We start from the raw sequence: 18,329 nt of genomic DNA, 5'->3' as shown, positions 1-18,329 counted from the left end.
GATGATTGAGAGTAGACTGATGGGGCGGTAATTGGCCGGATTGGATTTGTCCTGCTTTTTGTGGACAGGACATACCTGGGCAATTTTCCACATTGTCGGGTAGATGCCAGTGTTGTAGCTGTACTGGAACAGCTTGGCTAGAGGCGCAGCTAGTTCTGGAGCACAAGTCTTCAGCACTACAGCTGGGATGTTGTCGGGGCCCATAGCCTTTGCTGTATCCAGTGCACTCAGCCGTTTCTTGATAACACGTGGAGTGAATCGAATTGGCCGAAGACTGGCTTCGTGATGGTGGGGATATCGGGAGGAGGCTGAGATGGATCATCCACTCGGCACTTCTGGCTGAAGATGGTTGCAAACGCTTCAGCCTTGTCTTTTGCACTCACGTGCTGGACACCGCCATCATTGAGAATGGGGATGTTTGCAGAGCCTCCTCCTCCCGTTAGTTGTTTAATTGTCCACCACCATTCACGACTGGATGTGGCAGGACTGCTGAGCTTTGATCTGATCCGTTGGTTGTGGAATCGCTTAGCTCTGTCTATAGCATGCTGCTTCCGCTGTTTAGCATGCATGTAGTCCTGAGTTGTAGCTTCACCAGGTTGGCACCTCATTTTTCGGTACGCCTGGTGCTGCTCCTGGCATGCTCTTCTACACTCCTCATTGAACCAGGGTTGATCCCCTGGCTTGTTGGTAATGGTAGAGTGAGGAATATGCTGGGCCATGAGGTTACAGATTGTGCTGGAATACAATTCTGCTGCTGCTGATGGCCCACAGCGCCTCATGGATGCCCAGTTTTGAGCTGCTAGATCTGTTCTGAATCTATCCCATTCAGCACGGTGGTAGTGCCACACAGCACGTTGAATGGTGTCCTCAGTGCGAAGACGGGACTTCATCTCCACGAGGACTGTGCGGTGGTCACTCCTACCAATATTGTCATGGACAGATGCTTTTGCGACAGGTAGATTGGTGAGGACGAGGTCAAGTAAGTTTTTCCCTCGTGTTGGTTCGCTCACCACCTGCCGCAGGCCCAGTCTAGCAGCTATGTCCTTCAGGACTCGGCCAGCTCGGTCAGTGGTGGTGCTACCGAGCCACTCTTGGTGATGGACATTGAAGTCCCCCACCCAGAGTACATTTTGTGCCCTTGCTACCCTCAGTGCTTCCTCCAAGTGGTGCTCAACATGGAGGAGGACTGATTCATCAGCTGAGGGAGGACGGTAGGTGGTAATCAGCAGGAGGTTTCCGTGCCCATGTTTGACCTGATGCCATGAGATTTCATGGAGTCCAGAGTCAATGTTGAGGACTCCCAGGGCCACTCCCTCCTGACTGTATATCACTGTACTGCCACCTCTGGTGGGTCTGTCCTGCCGGTGGGACAGGACATACCCAGGGATGGTGATGGAAGAGTCTGGGACGTTGGCTGAAAGATATGATTCTGTAAGTATGGCTCTGTCAGGCTGTTGCTTGACTCGTCTGTGGGACAGCTCTCCCAATTTTGGCACAAGTCCCCAGATGTTAGTGAGGAGGACCTTGCAGGGTCGACTGGGCTTGGTGTTTTGCCGTTGTCGTGTCCGGTGCCTAGTGGTCCGATGCCGGGTGGTCCGTCCGGTTTTATTCATATTATGACTTTACGTAGCGAGATTTTACAACTGAGTGGCTTGCTAGGCCATTTCAGAGGGCAATTAAGAATCAACCACATTGCTGTGGGTCTGGAGTCACATATCGGCCAGACCGGGTAAGGACGGCAGGTTTCCTTCCCTGAAGGACATTAGTGAACCAGATGGGTTTTTATGACAATCCGGTAGTTTCATGGCCATCATTACTGATACTAGTATTTTAATTCCAGATTTTTATTTAATTAATTGAATTTAATTAATTAATTGAATTTAAATTCGCCAGCTGCCGTGGCGAGATTTGAACTCATGACTCTGGATTTTAGTTGTTCTTAGGATATATCATAGTATTTGATTGGCTTTGCTGATGACACATCGACTGTAACATTTTCAATGAATGTTCAATAATTGCATCTTTGTTAATGTACATCCTTCCATCATGTACACATTTGTTATTTCCTGTTCCTATGGGCATTACCTTACATTTATCCACATTAAAATTTGTCCTCCATTGCCTAGCTTACCTGCCTAATTTATACAAATCTTTGTATTGACACGGAATTTCCTGAAATAGCGCAATGTATAATGCATACCGTAAATCAGGCAGTTGCGTTCTCTGGTCTTCTCGCAATATACTTGCGCCAAAATTTCCTGGAAAATTAATTCAGCCTCAGCACAGCAATTTCAATGATGATTCGGCAATCTCATTTGTGGCACAGCCAATGGCTTACCCCGCAGCCTAGCACATGGCACTATAAAAAGCTGGGAACAGATGCAGTGTTGACATTGGTTGGTACGTGAGCTGTCTGTTCTGAAATTATCTTAAATGAATTTTAAAAAGTTATTTTTATGTTTAAATTGTTGTAAAACACTATAAAAAGTAATTTCCAATGTCTGCACATCCTCTTTTCCACAGATATGTCGCAGAATCAGGAAGCGGAGGAAAAAAGCTGTGAACTTCGGGAATGAGGACCTGCGGGTCCTCCTTGAGGAGAAACAGCAGAGATGAGACCGGCCGTATTTAATGAAGTCGGATGTGTTGTGCAAGAGGGCATTTGTCACATGTTGAATGCAGCCCTTCACAGCTCTTTGGCTAATGTTGGAGATCTCCAGTGCTTAACTGGAAGGAACCAGAGCCACTTTCCTTCCCACTGACTTCGTCTTCCTGCAGCCACTCGCAGAGGTGGCCAATTGCTTCCCTGATGAAGCGCAGTATGCTCACACACAGCTTCTCCAACAGTGCTTTGAAATGACATTCGCTCCCTGTACACTCTCTGGGAGGGGGATGGGTGGTAGCGAGTCGGTGCAGTCTCCGGCCACCGTGCCACATGTCTCCTTCCTCTGCTCCTTCTCGTCAATGATAATCAAGAACGGGGAATGCCCAGTGGATAGGCCATTACAATCCTTTCACCTTCTTCGTGTGTAGAGAGGGGCGGGGGTCCTGAGTTTTGCCTTCAGATACACTCACGCTCTGGATGGTAAAACTGGCAAGACTGCCAAAACTGAGAGAATCAGAAAAGAAAATCTGAGAACAATTTCCAGACTGCAGAGATGAGGCTCCACAGCTTCAATAGTTATCTTTGTTGTCCTCCCAGGCTGAGTGCCATAAATCACATCGATATCAGGTTACCTGCACCATTATTTTTCAGTCTAAGTGGCTGAGGCAAGAATACAGGTGTAAATCCAGAAAATTCACAATCATCATTGACTACAATGGTGGGCAGAGCTATGATAATGCATTTTACTCAGTTTTGGCAAGGGTATTGACAGAGCAGGGCAAAAGTCCCAGGAAATTCTGGTGCATAACCCATTTATTCTATTATTTCCTGGAACATTTACACTGGAATAATGGCATACACCGTTGATTTTGCAAGTTTCCAGGAAATTACAGGCAATTGTTTGTAACCTCGTTACAAAGCTAGGTATCATCAGCAAATTATATACCAGTGACACTGTTCACAGACCAAGTTTTAAAAAAAAGAGCTGAAAATGCACGGCCCCGGCTGCAAACTCTAACCGCAGGGCATAGCTTCCTCTATGGCCTTATTGGGGCAAAGCCTCCACCTACCCCTACAAGGCCGTCAGCCTAAGGGGGAGGCGGACAAGGGGTGGAGACTCCGAAGGGGTGATTTTCATCTGCCATGCACCCATTGCTTGCTTAAAAACAGACGGCCGGCAGGAGAAAATTGAGGGGGGTGGGGGTGAACTTAATTGTCCCTTGGATGCACAAGGCCCACCTGTTGCAGATGGGAGGCTATTTATATATGCAAATCGAGGTCCTATGCCCATTATAAGAGCCTTATTTCAATTCTGGAGTACATATGAGCAGAGCTCTGCCCATTTCTACCAGGTGGTGAGCTGCCTAACCAGTGGTCCTTAAAGGAACTGCTGGTGGCCGCTCCACAAAAAGGCCCTCAACCTATTTTTCAGGAAGAGCCCCCTGCCAGCCCATCCTCGACCCTCCAGGATCAGTTTCCTCCCAGGCCTGACCTGACGGCTAGCTCATTGTGTAAGCTGGCTGATTTCTCACCCTCCTGCAACCGTTGAGCTGCCTGTTTGGTGCTTGTTGCTCGCTGGTTGCATTCAAATGAGGCCTCAACCTGAAAATAGTTTGGGCATCCAGACAACTGGCTTTGAGTGGGTGCCACGTCCCCTCCTCCGACTTCATGCCCGTTTTGGGCGGAAATTGAAAATCCATCCCCTTCAGTTAAGAGTTCCTGCACTCCAGCCAAAAGTTGGGTTGCAGGCACACATGGTCTCACCAATAGGCCTATCTCACCAACACAACCTGATGTGGGGATCACATGGGAGGCCAAGGACCGCCTCGTCTCCTTTCCGGGGTGGGGAGGAAGGGATCCCAGCACCCTCCTCACCCCAGCCTTGTATTAATCAGCCTTCATGTCCAGCCTCATTAATGAGGGGTGGGATACCACAGATGCACCCCTAAACCACCAAATGCCTGCTACCTGTGGCCCTTCCCCTCACCCAGCAAACTTCAGCAGGGTCATCAGTGGAAGCCACAGGCTGGAGCATCTGGCATTTATGTTGGGCACATTCTTCCTGAAGTTGTGTCTCTCCTTGACTCCTACTCTATTCTATTGCCTCTCTTTATTTTGCCTTGTCTTTCTATCTCCTTACTTGCTCCCAGTAAGTTCTCAAATACTCTTGTTGTCATCTTTTTATCTCTGTTTATATCATCCGAATCAATTATAAACAGCATGGCCAGGGGAAGACCCATAACAATCCCTTGCAGAGCACTGGTAATAATTGTATTAATTCAAATAGCCTTAACTTTCTTTAAACTTCTTACCTGTGGAATTTAATGAAGTGTCTTCTGAAAATCCAAATAAATTATTTCTGTTGAACCGTCCTCATCATTAATTTAGTTACCTTCTCAAGGAGAAGGCAATGACTCATGCAAGGGTAGGATTTTTTAGGAGTAAGAAAACCTCTAAGATCCTGCTAAGTGGTCATTCATCACATGTAAGCTTAAACAGTATATATTAGGTTTTTTTTACCATGTGTAACAACATCACAGTTGAACCCGGTCCTGCCCTCACTCAATGACTAAATACAAAGATGGTAATTTTTAACTGCTGGCCACCATTTTCTCACCTGAAAGTGGGTGGCCAGCAGTTGAAAATTGGAGGGGAATGGTTTGTAGGACCTCAATTGCAAAGTTCATTTACAAATGGGTGGAGCTTGCACCGTGCACACTCCATCTATTTGTATCAGGCGTTGAGCGGCCCAACCAGTGATTCTTAAAGTGACTGTTGGAAACCACTCAAAAAAGTGCCCAGTAAATTTTTATTTTTGTAGGCTTGGAAGGAGCAGGAGCATGAAATCAAAAAAAATTAAGATTCAAAGTAAAGAAATACCAATCAAATACTAACCACATCAATTTCAGCCATTGGTCGTGTCACTGATCCCCCAACCCGTAGTTTCAATCGGTTTGTATTACGAATGTCTACCTGAGAAAATATCATAAATATTTAATCAGAAAACGCTGAATCTCGGCATCTTTTATATTACTTCCATCATTGCAAAAAATGTTTTATTAAGTAATTTTGCTAAAAATGTTTGTTTTTGTATTACCTTTATTCTGGTATCAAATTTGAACACTGTAGCTGGGTTGAAGAAAATTTTGAAACGTACATAACCTCCAACAGGTATTGTGCCTTGAACAGGAGTTATAGTCATTCCAGGCACAGGATTCATATTTTTGATCTTTTAGGGGGAAAGAAATCAATGTAAATGTAGACAAAGTTATATATTAATCAATAAAAATAGGAACAAGATTTGAACTTTTTGCTAAGAAGTAAAGCAGTATAGCAAAACAAAACACTGTAAATTTATGTGCTATTAGAAACTTAGCAGTAACCATTCATTGCAGAAGTGAAAATTGTTGCTTTAATTTTTAACTTGCAAACAAAGTACTGGGGTTCATTTCTTGAGGAATAAAATTGAAAAGCAGAGAGAATCTGTTAAACTTATATAGAATCTTGGTTAGACCACACTTAGAGTACTGAGAACAGTTCTGGTCTCCATATTATAAAAACTATGTAGAGGAACTGAAGAAGGCACAAAAAAGATTTACAAGTATGAAACCAGAACTGAGAGGTTATAAACTATCAGGAAAGATTTTGTTGGCTAGGGTTCTTTTCTCTAGAAAAGAGAAGGCTGAGGGGTGACCTAATAGAGGTCTTTAAAATTATGAAAGAGTTTGATAGGGTAGATGTTGAAAAGATCTTTCCACTTATGGGCAACTCCAAAACCAGGGATCATAAATATAAGATAGTCACTAATAAATTGAAAAAAGAATACTGGAAAAAATTCTTTACCCAGAGAGTGGTTAGAAATGGGGAACTTGCTACCACATGGAGCAGTTGAGGTGAATAGCATAGATGCATTTAAGGGGAAGTTAGATAAGTACATGAGGGAGAAAGGAATAGAAGGACATGTTGATAGGGTTAGATGAAGTCGTGGCTCGTATGGAGCATAAACACCGGCATAGACCAGTTGGGCCAAATGGCCTACTTCTGTGCTGTAAATACTATGTAATTCTATGTAATATTGTATTTCGGTTTTTAAAATGCTTGTTTAACTTTATATGCATGTTTAAATAACATTCTTTTCTTAGGATAGTATGTATGAGCACTTGCCTAAAGTACGTGCATATATAAAAATGGACGGATTTTACATGCTTTGACACAATTTATGTTTATCAGCATAAGAGGGACAGATTTTCCTCTTATTGCACTTGAGAGCAAAGGATTGCCTGGGTACAATGCACAGAGAAAAATCAGGCAAGAAGGATTGCACGCACTAACTGAGTCTGACAGATTTTCTGTCCATTTAAATTAAATTTTAAATCTGCCCGTTGTCTTCACAGTAAAAGTGAACAACTTGATACTACTTTAACAGTTATATATAAACATCAACAACCCCCATGCAGTTTCTACACCACCATAAACAGAACCCTACAAAGTTTTTACGCTGCTATAAAAAAGGAACTGCTTCAGTGTAAATTACTCATTACATTTTTTTTCCTTATTTTGTGTCTCATAACTGCAACAAAAAATAACTCATGATTGCATTTGGAATGTATACAGGCAATTTTTCTCAATGAATACAAATCATTTTGCTAGCTTAAACTGCACTAGCACTGTCAGCCATTTTGTTACTTTGGTGTTTGTTGTATTTGAAATATAACTTTTTGTCATTTGCATACTATTTCAATAAATATATTAAGGCTATAGTTTGATCTATTGGCTCCCTAGAAATTGAACTGGACTCTGATGTGTTTGATCCACAATTTCCATAACAGGCATGTTATCAGCAACTTATCTTCTTCAGTTTATAATTATACAGTATGCAGATTTGCATTTTAATCTTAAAGAGTTCCACAAAAGGAAATTATACAACTCCCTTTTAACTGTATTGTGAGGAATTCTTCATTTAGCATTTAGCCACTATCTTTAATTTTCATTAAAATGGTCTGTCTACTAATCATAGAACTCCATACAATTAGTCAAAACAACCTCCTGGCTTGAAATTTATACTGATTACGAAAGACTCTCAAGACTCACCAGTCTCTTCATTCATATGTGTTTTATCCAATTTGGAAGTCTAATCCAAACTGATACTTGTCAGACAGTTCAGACTCTGGGGACATATGGGGCGATTTTCATGTCACTACCGCCCCAATTTCAGATGGTAGCAAGTCAGAAGAGGAATAAAAATCCAGTTCTACCAGATTCCCGCTCAAATGCAGCCACTCGTGGTTACAGGGTGACCAAGGTTGCGAACTAAATATTCTAGGGTGCTTTTAGAAAAGATAGGCAAAATGGAGAAGGAGTAGGGGGGGTGGAGTTAGCCCTGATAATGAAGGATGAGATAAAGGCAGTCGTGAAAAAGAATCTTAGCTCCGAAAATCAGGATGTGGAATCAGTATGGTTGGAGCTAAGAAATAACGAGGGGCAGAAAACACCGGTGGGAGCAGTTTATAGGCCCCCTAACTGTTGTTTTTGTGTTGAACAGAGTATAAATCAGGAAATTAGAGGAGCATGTAACAAGAGTAATGCAATAATCATGGGGTCTTTAATCTTCATATAGACTAGGCAAACCAAATTGGCAAAAGTAGTTTGGGAGATGAGTTCTTGGAATGTAACTGAGACAGTTTTCAAGAACAACATGTCAAGGAACCAACTAGGGAACATGTTATTTTAGATCAAGTATTGTGTAATGAGACAGGTTAACTAGTAATCTTTTAGTTAAGGATACTCTGGGGCAGATATATGATGGAATTTCATATTGAGTTTGAGAATGATATAGTTAAGTCCAAAACTAGGGTCTTAAATTTAAACAAAGCCAATTACGTCAGTATGAGGGGCAAGTTGGAAGTTGGCTAAGGTAGATTGGGAAATTAGATTGACACATATGACAGTAAATAAGCAATGGCGAACATTTAAAGTAATAATTCATAATTCTCAACGAATATACATTCCCTTGAGGAATAAAAACTCCATGGGAAAAATGATCCAACAGTAGCTAGATAGAGAAGTTAAGGATAGTGTTAGATTAAAAGAAGAGGCTTACAATGATGCCAAAAAGAGTAGTAAGCCTGAGGATTGGTGGGGGGGGGGGGGGTTAGAAATCAGCAAAGGATGGTCAAGAAATTGATAAAGAGGGAGAAAATAGAATATGACAGTAAACTAGCAAGAAATATAAAAACAGATTGTAAGAGCTTCTACAAGTATGTAAAAAGGAAAAGATTAGCAAAAGTAAACGTGGGGAGGCAGAGACAGGAGAAATTATAATGGGGAATAAGGAAATGACAGAGACATTAAACAATAATTTGGATCTGTCTTCACAGTAGAAAACACAAAAAAATACCAGAAATAGTAAGGAACCAAGGGCCTAATGAGAGTGAAGAACTTAAAGCAATTAAGATTAATAAAGAAAAAGTACTGGAGAAATTAATAGGACTAAAAGCCAATAAATCCCCTGGACCTGATGGCCTACATCCTACCGTTTTAAAAGAGGTGGCTGCAGAGATAGTGGATGCATTGGTTTTGATTTTCAAGAATTCCCTAGATTCTAGAACGGTCCCCGTAGATTGGAAGGTAGCAAATGTAACCCCGCTATTCAAGAAAGGAGGGAGAGAGAAAACAGGGAACCATAGGCCAGTTAGCCTGACATCAGAAGTACGGAAAATGCTGGAATCTATTATCAATGAAATAGCAACAGGGCATTTAGAAAATCATAATACGATTAGGCAGAGTCAACACTGTTTTATGAAAGGGAAATCGTGTTTGACAAATCCATTAGAATTTTTTGTGGGTGTAACAAGCAGGGTGGATAAGGGGGAACCAGTGGATGTAGTATATTTGGATTTTCAAAAGGCATTCAATAAGGTGCCACACAAGAAGTTGTTACACAAGATTAGGGCCCATGGGATTGGGGGTAATATATTAGTGTGGATTGAGGATTGGTTAACGGACAAAAAACAGAGAGTAAGAATAAACGGGTCATTTTCGGGTTGGCAGATTGTAAGTAGTGGGGTGCTGCAAGGATCAGTGCTCGGGCCTCAGCTCTTTACAATCTATATTAAGGACTTAGATGAAGGAACCGAGTTTAATGTATCCAAGTTTGCTGACGATGCAAAGCTAGGTGGGAAAGTAAGCTGTGAGGTGGACGCAAAGAGGCTGCAAAGGGATGAAGACAGGTTAAGTGAGTGGGCGAGAAGGTGGTAGATGGAGTATAATATGGGGAAATGTGAAATTATCCACTTTAGTAGGAAGAATAGAAAAGCAGAATATTTCTTAAAAGGTGAGAGACTAAGAAATGTTGGTAGTCAGAGAGATATGGGTGTCCTTGTACATGAATCACAGAAAGTTAACATGCAGGTACAGCAAGCAATTAGGAAGGCAAATGGTATTTTTGCTTTTATTGCACGAGGGTTGAAGTATAAAAGTAAGGAGGTCTTGCTGCATTTATATAGGGCTCTGGTGAGACCACACCAGGAGTACTGTGTACAGTTTTGGTCTCCTTTCCAAAGAAAGGATATACTTGCTTTCGAGGGAGTGCAACGAAGGTTCACTTGATTGATTCCTGGGATGAGAGGGTTGTCCTGTGAGGAGAGATTGAGTAGAATGGGCCTATGTTCTCTGGAATATAGAAGAATGAGAGGTGATCTCATTGAAACATATAAAATTCTTAGAGGACTTGACAGGGTAGATGCTGAGAGGCCGTTTCCCCTGGGCTGGAGAATCTAGAACTAGGGGCCATAGTCTCAAGATGAGGAGTCGGCCATTTAGGACCGAGATGAAGAAAAATGTCTTCATTCAGAAAGTTGTGAATCTTTGGAATTCTCTACCCCAGAGGGCTGTGATGCTGTCGTTGAGTATATTCAAGACTGAAATTGATGGGAATTTGGACACTAAGGGAACCAAGAGATATAGGGATAGGATAGGAAAGTGGAGTTGAGGTAAAAGATCAGCCATGATCTTATTGAACTGCGGAGCAGACTTGAGGGGCCAAATGGCCTACTCCTGCTCCTATTTCTTATGTTCACTCAATATTCGAGTCGGGCCAGGACAGGCACATGAAGCTTCTACTGGAAACAGGTAGGAAATTAATTTCCACAATTAAAAGGGAGTACGGAAGGGTTCTGCAATATTTTCAACCCCAGGGGCGTGCTGGCACTGTGTCCCCAGCATGCCAGTGAAACCTAGCAAGGGACAAGACCTCAAATGGACCTACAGACAGGCGGGCATTTAAAAGGCCAATACTCTTTCAAGGTAACTGCATTGGTCTTATAACAGTCTTATACAGTCTTTTAGGTTTTTTTTGTTCCTAGTTGGCACTTTCATGAGCCTTAGTGACTGAGCTCCAGAGTGTTTATTCGAGTTGACATGTTCAGAGGAAAAGGGGACCAGCAGAAGGATGCCAGGCAGGTCAGCCTGCCCGAGAGGTGCTCTGGACCCCTCCGATCTGCTCCTGCACCCCAATATCTGTAGAGAAAGATAGAAAAGCTCATTTTGGCAGACATTTTTAGTGTAGGGTCAACTTCCCAATAATGGCAGTGCCAGCAGACCTCCCCGTAGCATCACAATGTAATGTGAATACCTGTCTAACCAGTGGCAGAGCCAGTGGGGAGGTCATGGGGAGTCATAACCCCTCCAATATTTTTTTAGTAGGCCAAAGTGGTTTTGGAGCACTGCCTCCATTTAGCTCCCAGGAACCTCTGTCACTGTCTGGCAGTGTGGTTTATGTGGTTTATTACTTTTCTTATTCACAACAAAGGGTTTGGAGTTTAGTGAAATAAGTGAGTTTTGACTATAACTGTTACTCTTTACATTTACTTGTAAATAAAGCATCTTAACGGTTTTTATCTGGCCTTGTCTCACTGAAATGTTATTGGTCCATCAACTGAAAGATTGTAGAAGTGTACATGAGAACACAAACAAAAGAGATAAAATCCAGTTCAGATCACAAGGAAGTAACCTTGTTTCTCATTTGAATAGCAATTGGCAGAATGGGCACACTGCTGAGAAGAAGACATGAGGAGCACTTACAGGAGTGACCAGTACTGCTGAACTTAACAGAATATCTAAGGCAGATCAAAAATTTGTAATGTCATGCCCTTGTTAACTCCAGTCTTGATTTTTCCAATGCCCTTCAGTCTGTTTCCCAAGCTCCACACTACACAAAGTTGAACTCACCCAGAAATCCACAGCCTGCACTCCATTTAGTACTAAGTCCCATTCAACCATCGCTCCTCTTCTCTCCACTGGCTCCCAATCTCCATGGATTGAATTGAAAATCCTCAACCTCTTTTACAAATTCCTGCACAATAATGCCCCACCTTACCTCTGCAACTTCCTCAAGCCCTACATGCCAGCTCACACTGCCTGCTCGTCAGAATCTGACATCTATACATCTCCTTTTTCACTCTATTTTTATTAATTCTCAGGATGTGGGCGTCGCTGGCAAGGCCGGCATTTATTGCCCATCCCTAATTGCCCTCGAGAAGGTGGTGGTGAGCCGCCTTCTTGAACCGCTGCAGTCCGTGTGGTGACGGTTCTCCCACAGTGCTGTTAGGAAGGGAGTTCCAGGATTTTGACCCAGCGACAATGAAGGAACGGCGATATATTTCCAAGTCGGGATGGTGTGTGACTTGGAGGGGAACGTGCAGGTGGTGTTGTTCCCATGCGCCTGCTGCCCTTGTCCTTCTAGGTGGTAGAGGTCGCGGGTTTGGGAGGTGCTGTCGAAGAAGCCTTGGCGAGTTGCTGCAGTGCATCCTGTGGATGGTGCACACTGCAGCCACAGTGCGCCGGTGGTGAAGGGAGTGAATGTTTCGGGTGGTGGATGGGGTGCCAATCAAGCGGGCTGCTTTATCTTGGATGGTGTCGAGCTTCTTGAGTGTTGTTGGAGCTGCACTCATCCAGGCAAGTGGAGAGTATTCCATCACACTCCTGACTTGTGCCTTGTAGATGGTGGAAAGGCTTTGGGGAGTCAGGAGGTGAGTCACTCGCCGCAGAATACCCAGCCTCTGACCTGCTCTCGTAGCCACAGTATTTATATGGCTGGTCCAGTTAAGTTTCTGGTCAATGGTGACCCCCAGGATGTTGATGGTGGGGGATTCGGCGATGGTAATGCCGTTGAATGTCAAGGGGAGGTGGTTAGACTCTCTCTTGTTGGAGATGGTCATTGCCTGGCACTTATCTGGCGCGAATGTTACTTGCCACTTATGAGCCCAAGCCTGGATGTTGTCCAGGTCTTGCTGCATGCAGGCTCGGACTGCTTCATTATCTGAGGGGTTGCGAATGGAACTGAACACTGTGCAGTCATCAGCGAACATCCCCATTTCTGACCTTATGATGGAGGGAAGGTCATTGATGAAGCAGCTGAAGATGGTTGGGCCGAGGACACTGCCCTGAGGAACTCCTGCAGCAATGCCCTGGGGCTGAGATGATTGGCCTCCAACAACCACTACCATCTTCCTTTGTGCTAGGTATGACTCCAGCCACTGGAGAGTTTTCCCCCTGATTCCCATTGACTTCAACCGCTGCAGTATGTGTGGTTTTGTTATTCTTTGTAGTGGTTTGATACAATTGAGTGAATCGCTTGGCCACTTACGACAGCAGTTAAGAGTCAACTACGTTGTGTGTAACTGGCAATACTTACAGGCCAGGCAGAATAAGGCAGGTTTTGATAGGTTTGTGGTCATTTTTACTGTAACCAGCTTCTTATTTCTGGATTTTTTTGAAACTGAATTTAAATTCTCAAACTGCCATGGTGAGATGTGAACTCACGTTCTACTGGATTATTAGTCCAGGCATCTGGATTACTAGTTGAATAACATAACCACTACACTACCATACGCTCTGCTCCACCATTGGTGGCAAAGCTTCAACTGTTATGGCCCTTCTCTCTGGAAATCATTTTCTAAACCTCTCCACCTAACTACTTCTCTCCTCACTTTCAAAAGCCTCCTCAAAATCTACTCGTCATCTGTACCTTTGATTACTTCCCCTATCATTTTTCTTCTATTTCTTGTTTCATTATCCATTTTGTGTGGCGCCTTGGGACATTTCACTACATTAAAGGCACTCTATAAGTGTGCGTTGTTGCAGAGTGTATCAGTTCACATATTACAGGTAAAGTATAAAAACTTTTCCCAAAGGATTATGTTGCCAGATATCCTAAAACATTTGAAAGTAGACATAGTTACAAAAGCACCAAGTTTGTTTAAAACCTACATGAAGCTGGGTACATATTAGAGCACTTACTCTCTTGAATTTTCATAGGCAATTTTTTTTAAAAGAAAAATATTAGTTTCTATGTTAAAATAAAATCTGTTTTAGTAATTAACTAGTTTGTTTGCAGTTGAATTAGCTACAACTGGAAAAAAAATGTAAATCGTCCAAATCAGTGCAAATGCAAATATTTACATAAAACTGATTCTATCAATGATACTGTTTTCCTATTGTCCCATGCTCCCATTCCCTGCCCCACCCCAAATTGATGTACTTATGAAAGCAATGTAAAAAAAATTGAAATAGTTCAAAACTATTCTTTCTGAAATGCTGAACTAAAATATTTTTCACTTGTTTTCAGTCTACGTACAATTCCAGTTATATTTCTTAACAATATAAATCAATAAAATTAAATAGAAATAGCAACCCAATTAAAAAGTTAATGATTGACATACCTTAAAATAAGCATGATTTTGTCCATCATTTTTGAGAATAGCTGTTTTCATGGTACTTAAATTCCAAGGAGCAGCGTTAAAAAGCACTCGGTTCTCAACAAAGTGAACATTGATATGACCAAGCTTGAAAACAAAAAAGGCACAAAAGATACTGCAATTATAACAGATTGTTTCAGAGTTACTGTAAAGTTGAACATATAATACTGAATATCGCATGGCATTGCACAAAGTCGAGGGAAATTTTAACCCCCAAGAATGGGTGGTTGGAGGTGAAAATACCCGTTTTTGAGATCGGAACCTGGCTCCAACGCACCCATTTCTGGATTTAATGTGGGCGCATTTGGATGCGCGTGCAGCCGAATAGCGGATGTCACGTTCCAATTAGTGCCAACGGGCATGTCGTTAGCGGGGCAATCAACCTAGTTGAAATAGCTACAGTAGGTTTTTTTATTATTCATTGTTACTCACCTTTAAATTTAACGCCTCCACGATGGCTTTTCCGGGGCTCATGATTCTCGCTAGGTGAAAGGAGGCGAGAAAAGCTGGTTCATCGGGTAAGTGCCTTCGTTGTACTGCTTGTGGGCCAGGAGGAGCAGGATTGTTTCCTCAAGGCCCAAGCTTACCTGTCACGATCAGCCGACCCCCCCAGGATGTCAGAGACACCCCCCTGATGTCTGACCCCCGACCTCCGACTCCCAACCTCCGGCTCTTCTGATGACTTCCAACCTCCAGCCCTTCTGATGACTCCCAATCTCCAGCCCTTCTGATGACTCCCAACCTCCAGCCCTTCTGATGACTCCCGAGCTCCGACTCTTCTGCCGACCCGGTCACCACCCGGCCCGCCTTTTTTCCCCCCCACCAACGTCCTCTGGCATCACCCCCCCATCTCCACCTCTGGCATTAAATACTGCCCACCCCTGATGTCTTCCACGGCCCCCCACCCCCCGATGTCCTCCATAGCCCACAATCTCTCCCTCCCTCCTCTCCGATCTCCCACTTCCTGCCCAACAGCCAATCAACCTGTCAATCTTGCAGACTGTCGGGCGGGAACCCCGGAAGCAAAAATAATTGTCTTCAATGGAGTTGCGATAACAGATTCCGACACACTCATTTCACTTACAGGTTTCCCACGTGATAATCTACACACCCACTCTATTCCCGGCTCCAGGTCAAAATCATACCTGGTAAGTCAGAAAATACGATCTCTCATAACTGACCCTGATATCTTTGTGTTGCTGTTTCTCTGTGTCTCTCCACTTCTCCTCCTGTCTCTCCCCAGCACATTTTGGTTCTCTCTGTATGCTCTTCTGTTTTCTCTGTCTTTTTCTTTGGGTGACATGGTATGGGGTTGTGAGGGAAGCAGCTGCTGAAAGCTACAGGCTTCATTTTCCAGTAGGATTGACTGGAAAATGTGCCTTGCATCACTGAGCAGCTCCCTTCCCATCCAATCAGCTCTCATGCTTTCCCGTTTTCTATTGCGTCCGGTCCTTTTTTGCCTTCCCACAACCAACCATTTCCTAGCATATTCTCACTCCCACCACTAAGGCCACCCAGCGGTAAAAACCCCTTCAAAAATGGCAGAGCGTTGACATTAATGGAGCAGTAAGTCTACTGACCACACTTTGAGGCCATTAGTGCCATGTTATATTTTATACTTTGATGCTCTAGGGGTTACAGCAAAGACTAAAATCAAAGCAGGGGAAGTATTCTTGAGCACAAAAGGTGATTTAAGTGCACTTAGAACTAGAAAATACTGCTTAAGTTAGAATCATTTATTCCATTCATTAACACATGACTATTACGGGCTACTGCTGGCATTCCAGTGAGTCTGGAGAATTAAGTGGATGGGGTAAGAAATAAGAAATGGAATTTAACGCAAGTACAGCATACCGCACAATATTTCCAAGTAGTTTTGGAAGTCACTGTAACAATCCTTATAAGTTATTGAAAACAATGGATATAGAAGATAAAGCATCCTTTTATTACAGGACAATAAATTGCATTAATATGAAGTATATACAGTGAAACCTGTACAAACGGACACCCCCAAAAAATGGACACCTGCAAAAAAACGGACACTTATTGACAGTCCCAAATAATTTATATTGTAATAGATACAAGCTGCGCCTTGAAACCACGGACACTCGCAAATTACGAACTATGGAGTGCCTTCAATGCACCAAGTCCATTTTCAACTTAAAACACAGGACATGCAGGTAAGTGCGAGGCGGCAGCAGGTGAAAGAAACAGCTTTTGCGGAATGGAGATCTTTTTACCCAGTATCCATAGCAGCAGAGAAACTGCTCTATCTCTGGGATTGAATGCTTGTACACCTCGATCCCAGGGATTGAGTGGTTTCTCTGCCGCTATGGATGCAGGGTAAAGAACTCCCCATTCCACAAAGCCGGGAACTGCCGGTCTGGGGGGCAGGGGGGAGAGGGGAGTGGGAAAAGAATCAGGAATCAGGGGCCCTGAAATCATTGGGGGGGGGGGTGCCCTGAAATCACGGGGGACTCAAGAGTTGGGGGAGCATGAGAATAGGGACTCAGGAGGAGACTATGGTATGGGGGAGAGGGGACCTGGAGAATGGGGGCTCTGGAGGAAACTGGGTAATGGGGGCTCGGGGGTAGACAGAGATTGGGGAATGGGGGCTCGGGGTGAGAGGGAGACTGTGGATGGGGATGAGGGACGAGATGGAGACTGGAGGGGAAGAGATGGAGAGAATGGTTTCCCCTCTTCGCCTGCTCACGGGTGGCCTCCTGGTTCTTGGAACTTCTCACACAACAGCTGCTGGCACAGAACCACAAATAAAAATTCTCAATGACAGGGGACCCAAACTTTATAAGGTAAATCCAATAACATTTGTAGAAGTCATGTGATCAGACATCATGTGATCTGGCCTCACATGGTCAGATGTCATGTGGTCAGAACATCACATGATCAAACCACCCGTAATGCCTCCGACCAGAGTTGGCAACCCAACTCCACCAGTACATCAGGTACTTATGAGCTATTAACAGCCCCCTACCCAACCCCCAGCACTTCAAACAGTAGCAGCTGCAGCACAAGGAGGGATGGGGGTTCCAGACAGGGGTCTGTAGGACATTAACCCCCCCCAATTTGGCTGGGATCTCCCAGGCACTCCGGTCCTACAGCAGCCACCCTCGTCCTGTGCAGGCTGCCAACGCAACAGATCCCAGGATCAGGACATCACTCCCTCAATGGAAAAGGATCCCGGGATGGCAATGAACTGGGAAATCCAACAAACAGAAGATGAACTGAAATCACATCCTACTGGCAGGACTCCAGAATTAGGCACAATGCCAGGTGAGGGCAAGAAAAAGAAGGAACGCTGCAGGAGATATAGCCAATCCCGGGATATTTGGATCATCCGATTTACTCATCCAGATCAATAGAAAAGGGAATAGTGCCAGAAGACTGGTGGACAGCTAATGCTATTCCCATATTTAAAAAGGGAGAGAGAACTATAAGATTCAGAGGCATTGGAGAAGGTGCAAAAAAGATTCACAAGGATGATACCAGAACCGAGAGGATATGCTTATCAGGAGAGACTAAACAGGCTGGGCTCTTTTCTCTGGAAAAGGGAAGGCTGAGGGGTGACCTGATGGAGGTCTTTAAGACAATGAAAGGGTTTGATAATGTAGATGAAGAGAAAATATTTCCACTTGTGGGGCAGTCCAAAACTAGAGGTCATCAATATAAGATAGTCAGTAACAAATCCAATATGGAATTCAGGAGAAACTTCTTTACCCAAAGAGTGGTAAGAATGTTGGACGTGCTACTACAAGGAATAGTTGAGGCAAATAGGATAGATGCATTTAAGGGGAAGCTAGATAAGCACACGAAGGAGAAAGGAATAGAAGGGTATGCAGATAGGGGCAGATGAAGTAGGGAGGGAGGAGGCTCGTGTGGAGCATAAACGCCAGCATAGACCAGTTGGGCCGAATGGTCTGTTTCTGTGCTGTAAACTCAATGGGTTCAAT

The 18,329-nt window shown here is 43.7% G+C and overlaps 1 protein-coding gene across 1 annotated transcript in view; it reads right to left on the bottom strand.

Annotated features, from left to right (window-relative positions):
- LOC137327209 (cilia- and flagella-associated protein 47-like) overlaps positions 1-18,329 on the bottom strand; it is a 602,936-nt gene that overhangs the window by 466,423 nt on the left and 118,184 nt on the right. The window contains exons 18-20 of the mRNA XM_067992778.1: positions 14,326-14,448; positions 5,703-5,834; positions 5,501-5,578 (exon numbers count right to left, since the gene is read on the bottom strand). Coding sequence (XP_067848879.1) covers positions 5,501-5,578; positions 5,703-5,834; positions 14,326-14,448 — 333 coding nt within the window. The remainder of the gene's footprint in view (positions 1-5,500; positions 5,579-5,702; positions 5,835-14,325; positions 14,449-18,329) is intronic.

Source organism: Heptranchias perlo, chromosome 11 (assembly GCF_035084215.1).
Source record: "Heptranchias perlo isolate sHepPer1 chromosome 11, sHepPer1.hap1, whole genome shotgun sequence".
NCBI lineage: Eukaryota > Metazoa > Chordata > Chondrichthyes > Hexanchiformes > Hexanchidae > Heptranchias > Heptranchias perlo.
This window is presented reverse-complemented; position numbering and strand designations above follow the sequence as displayed.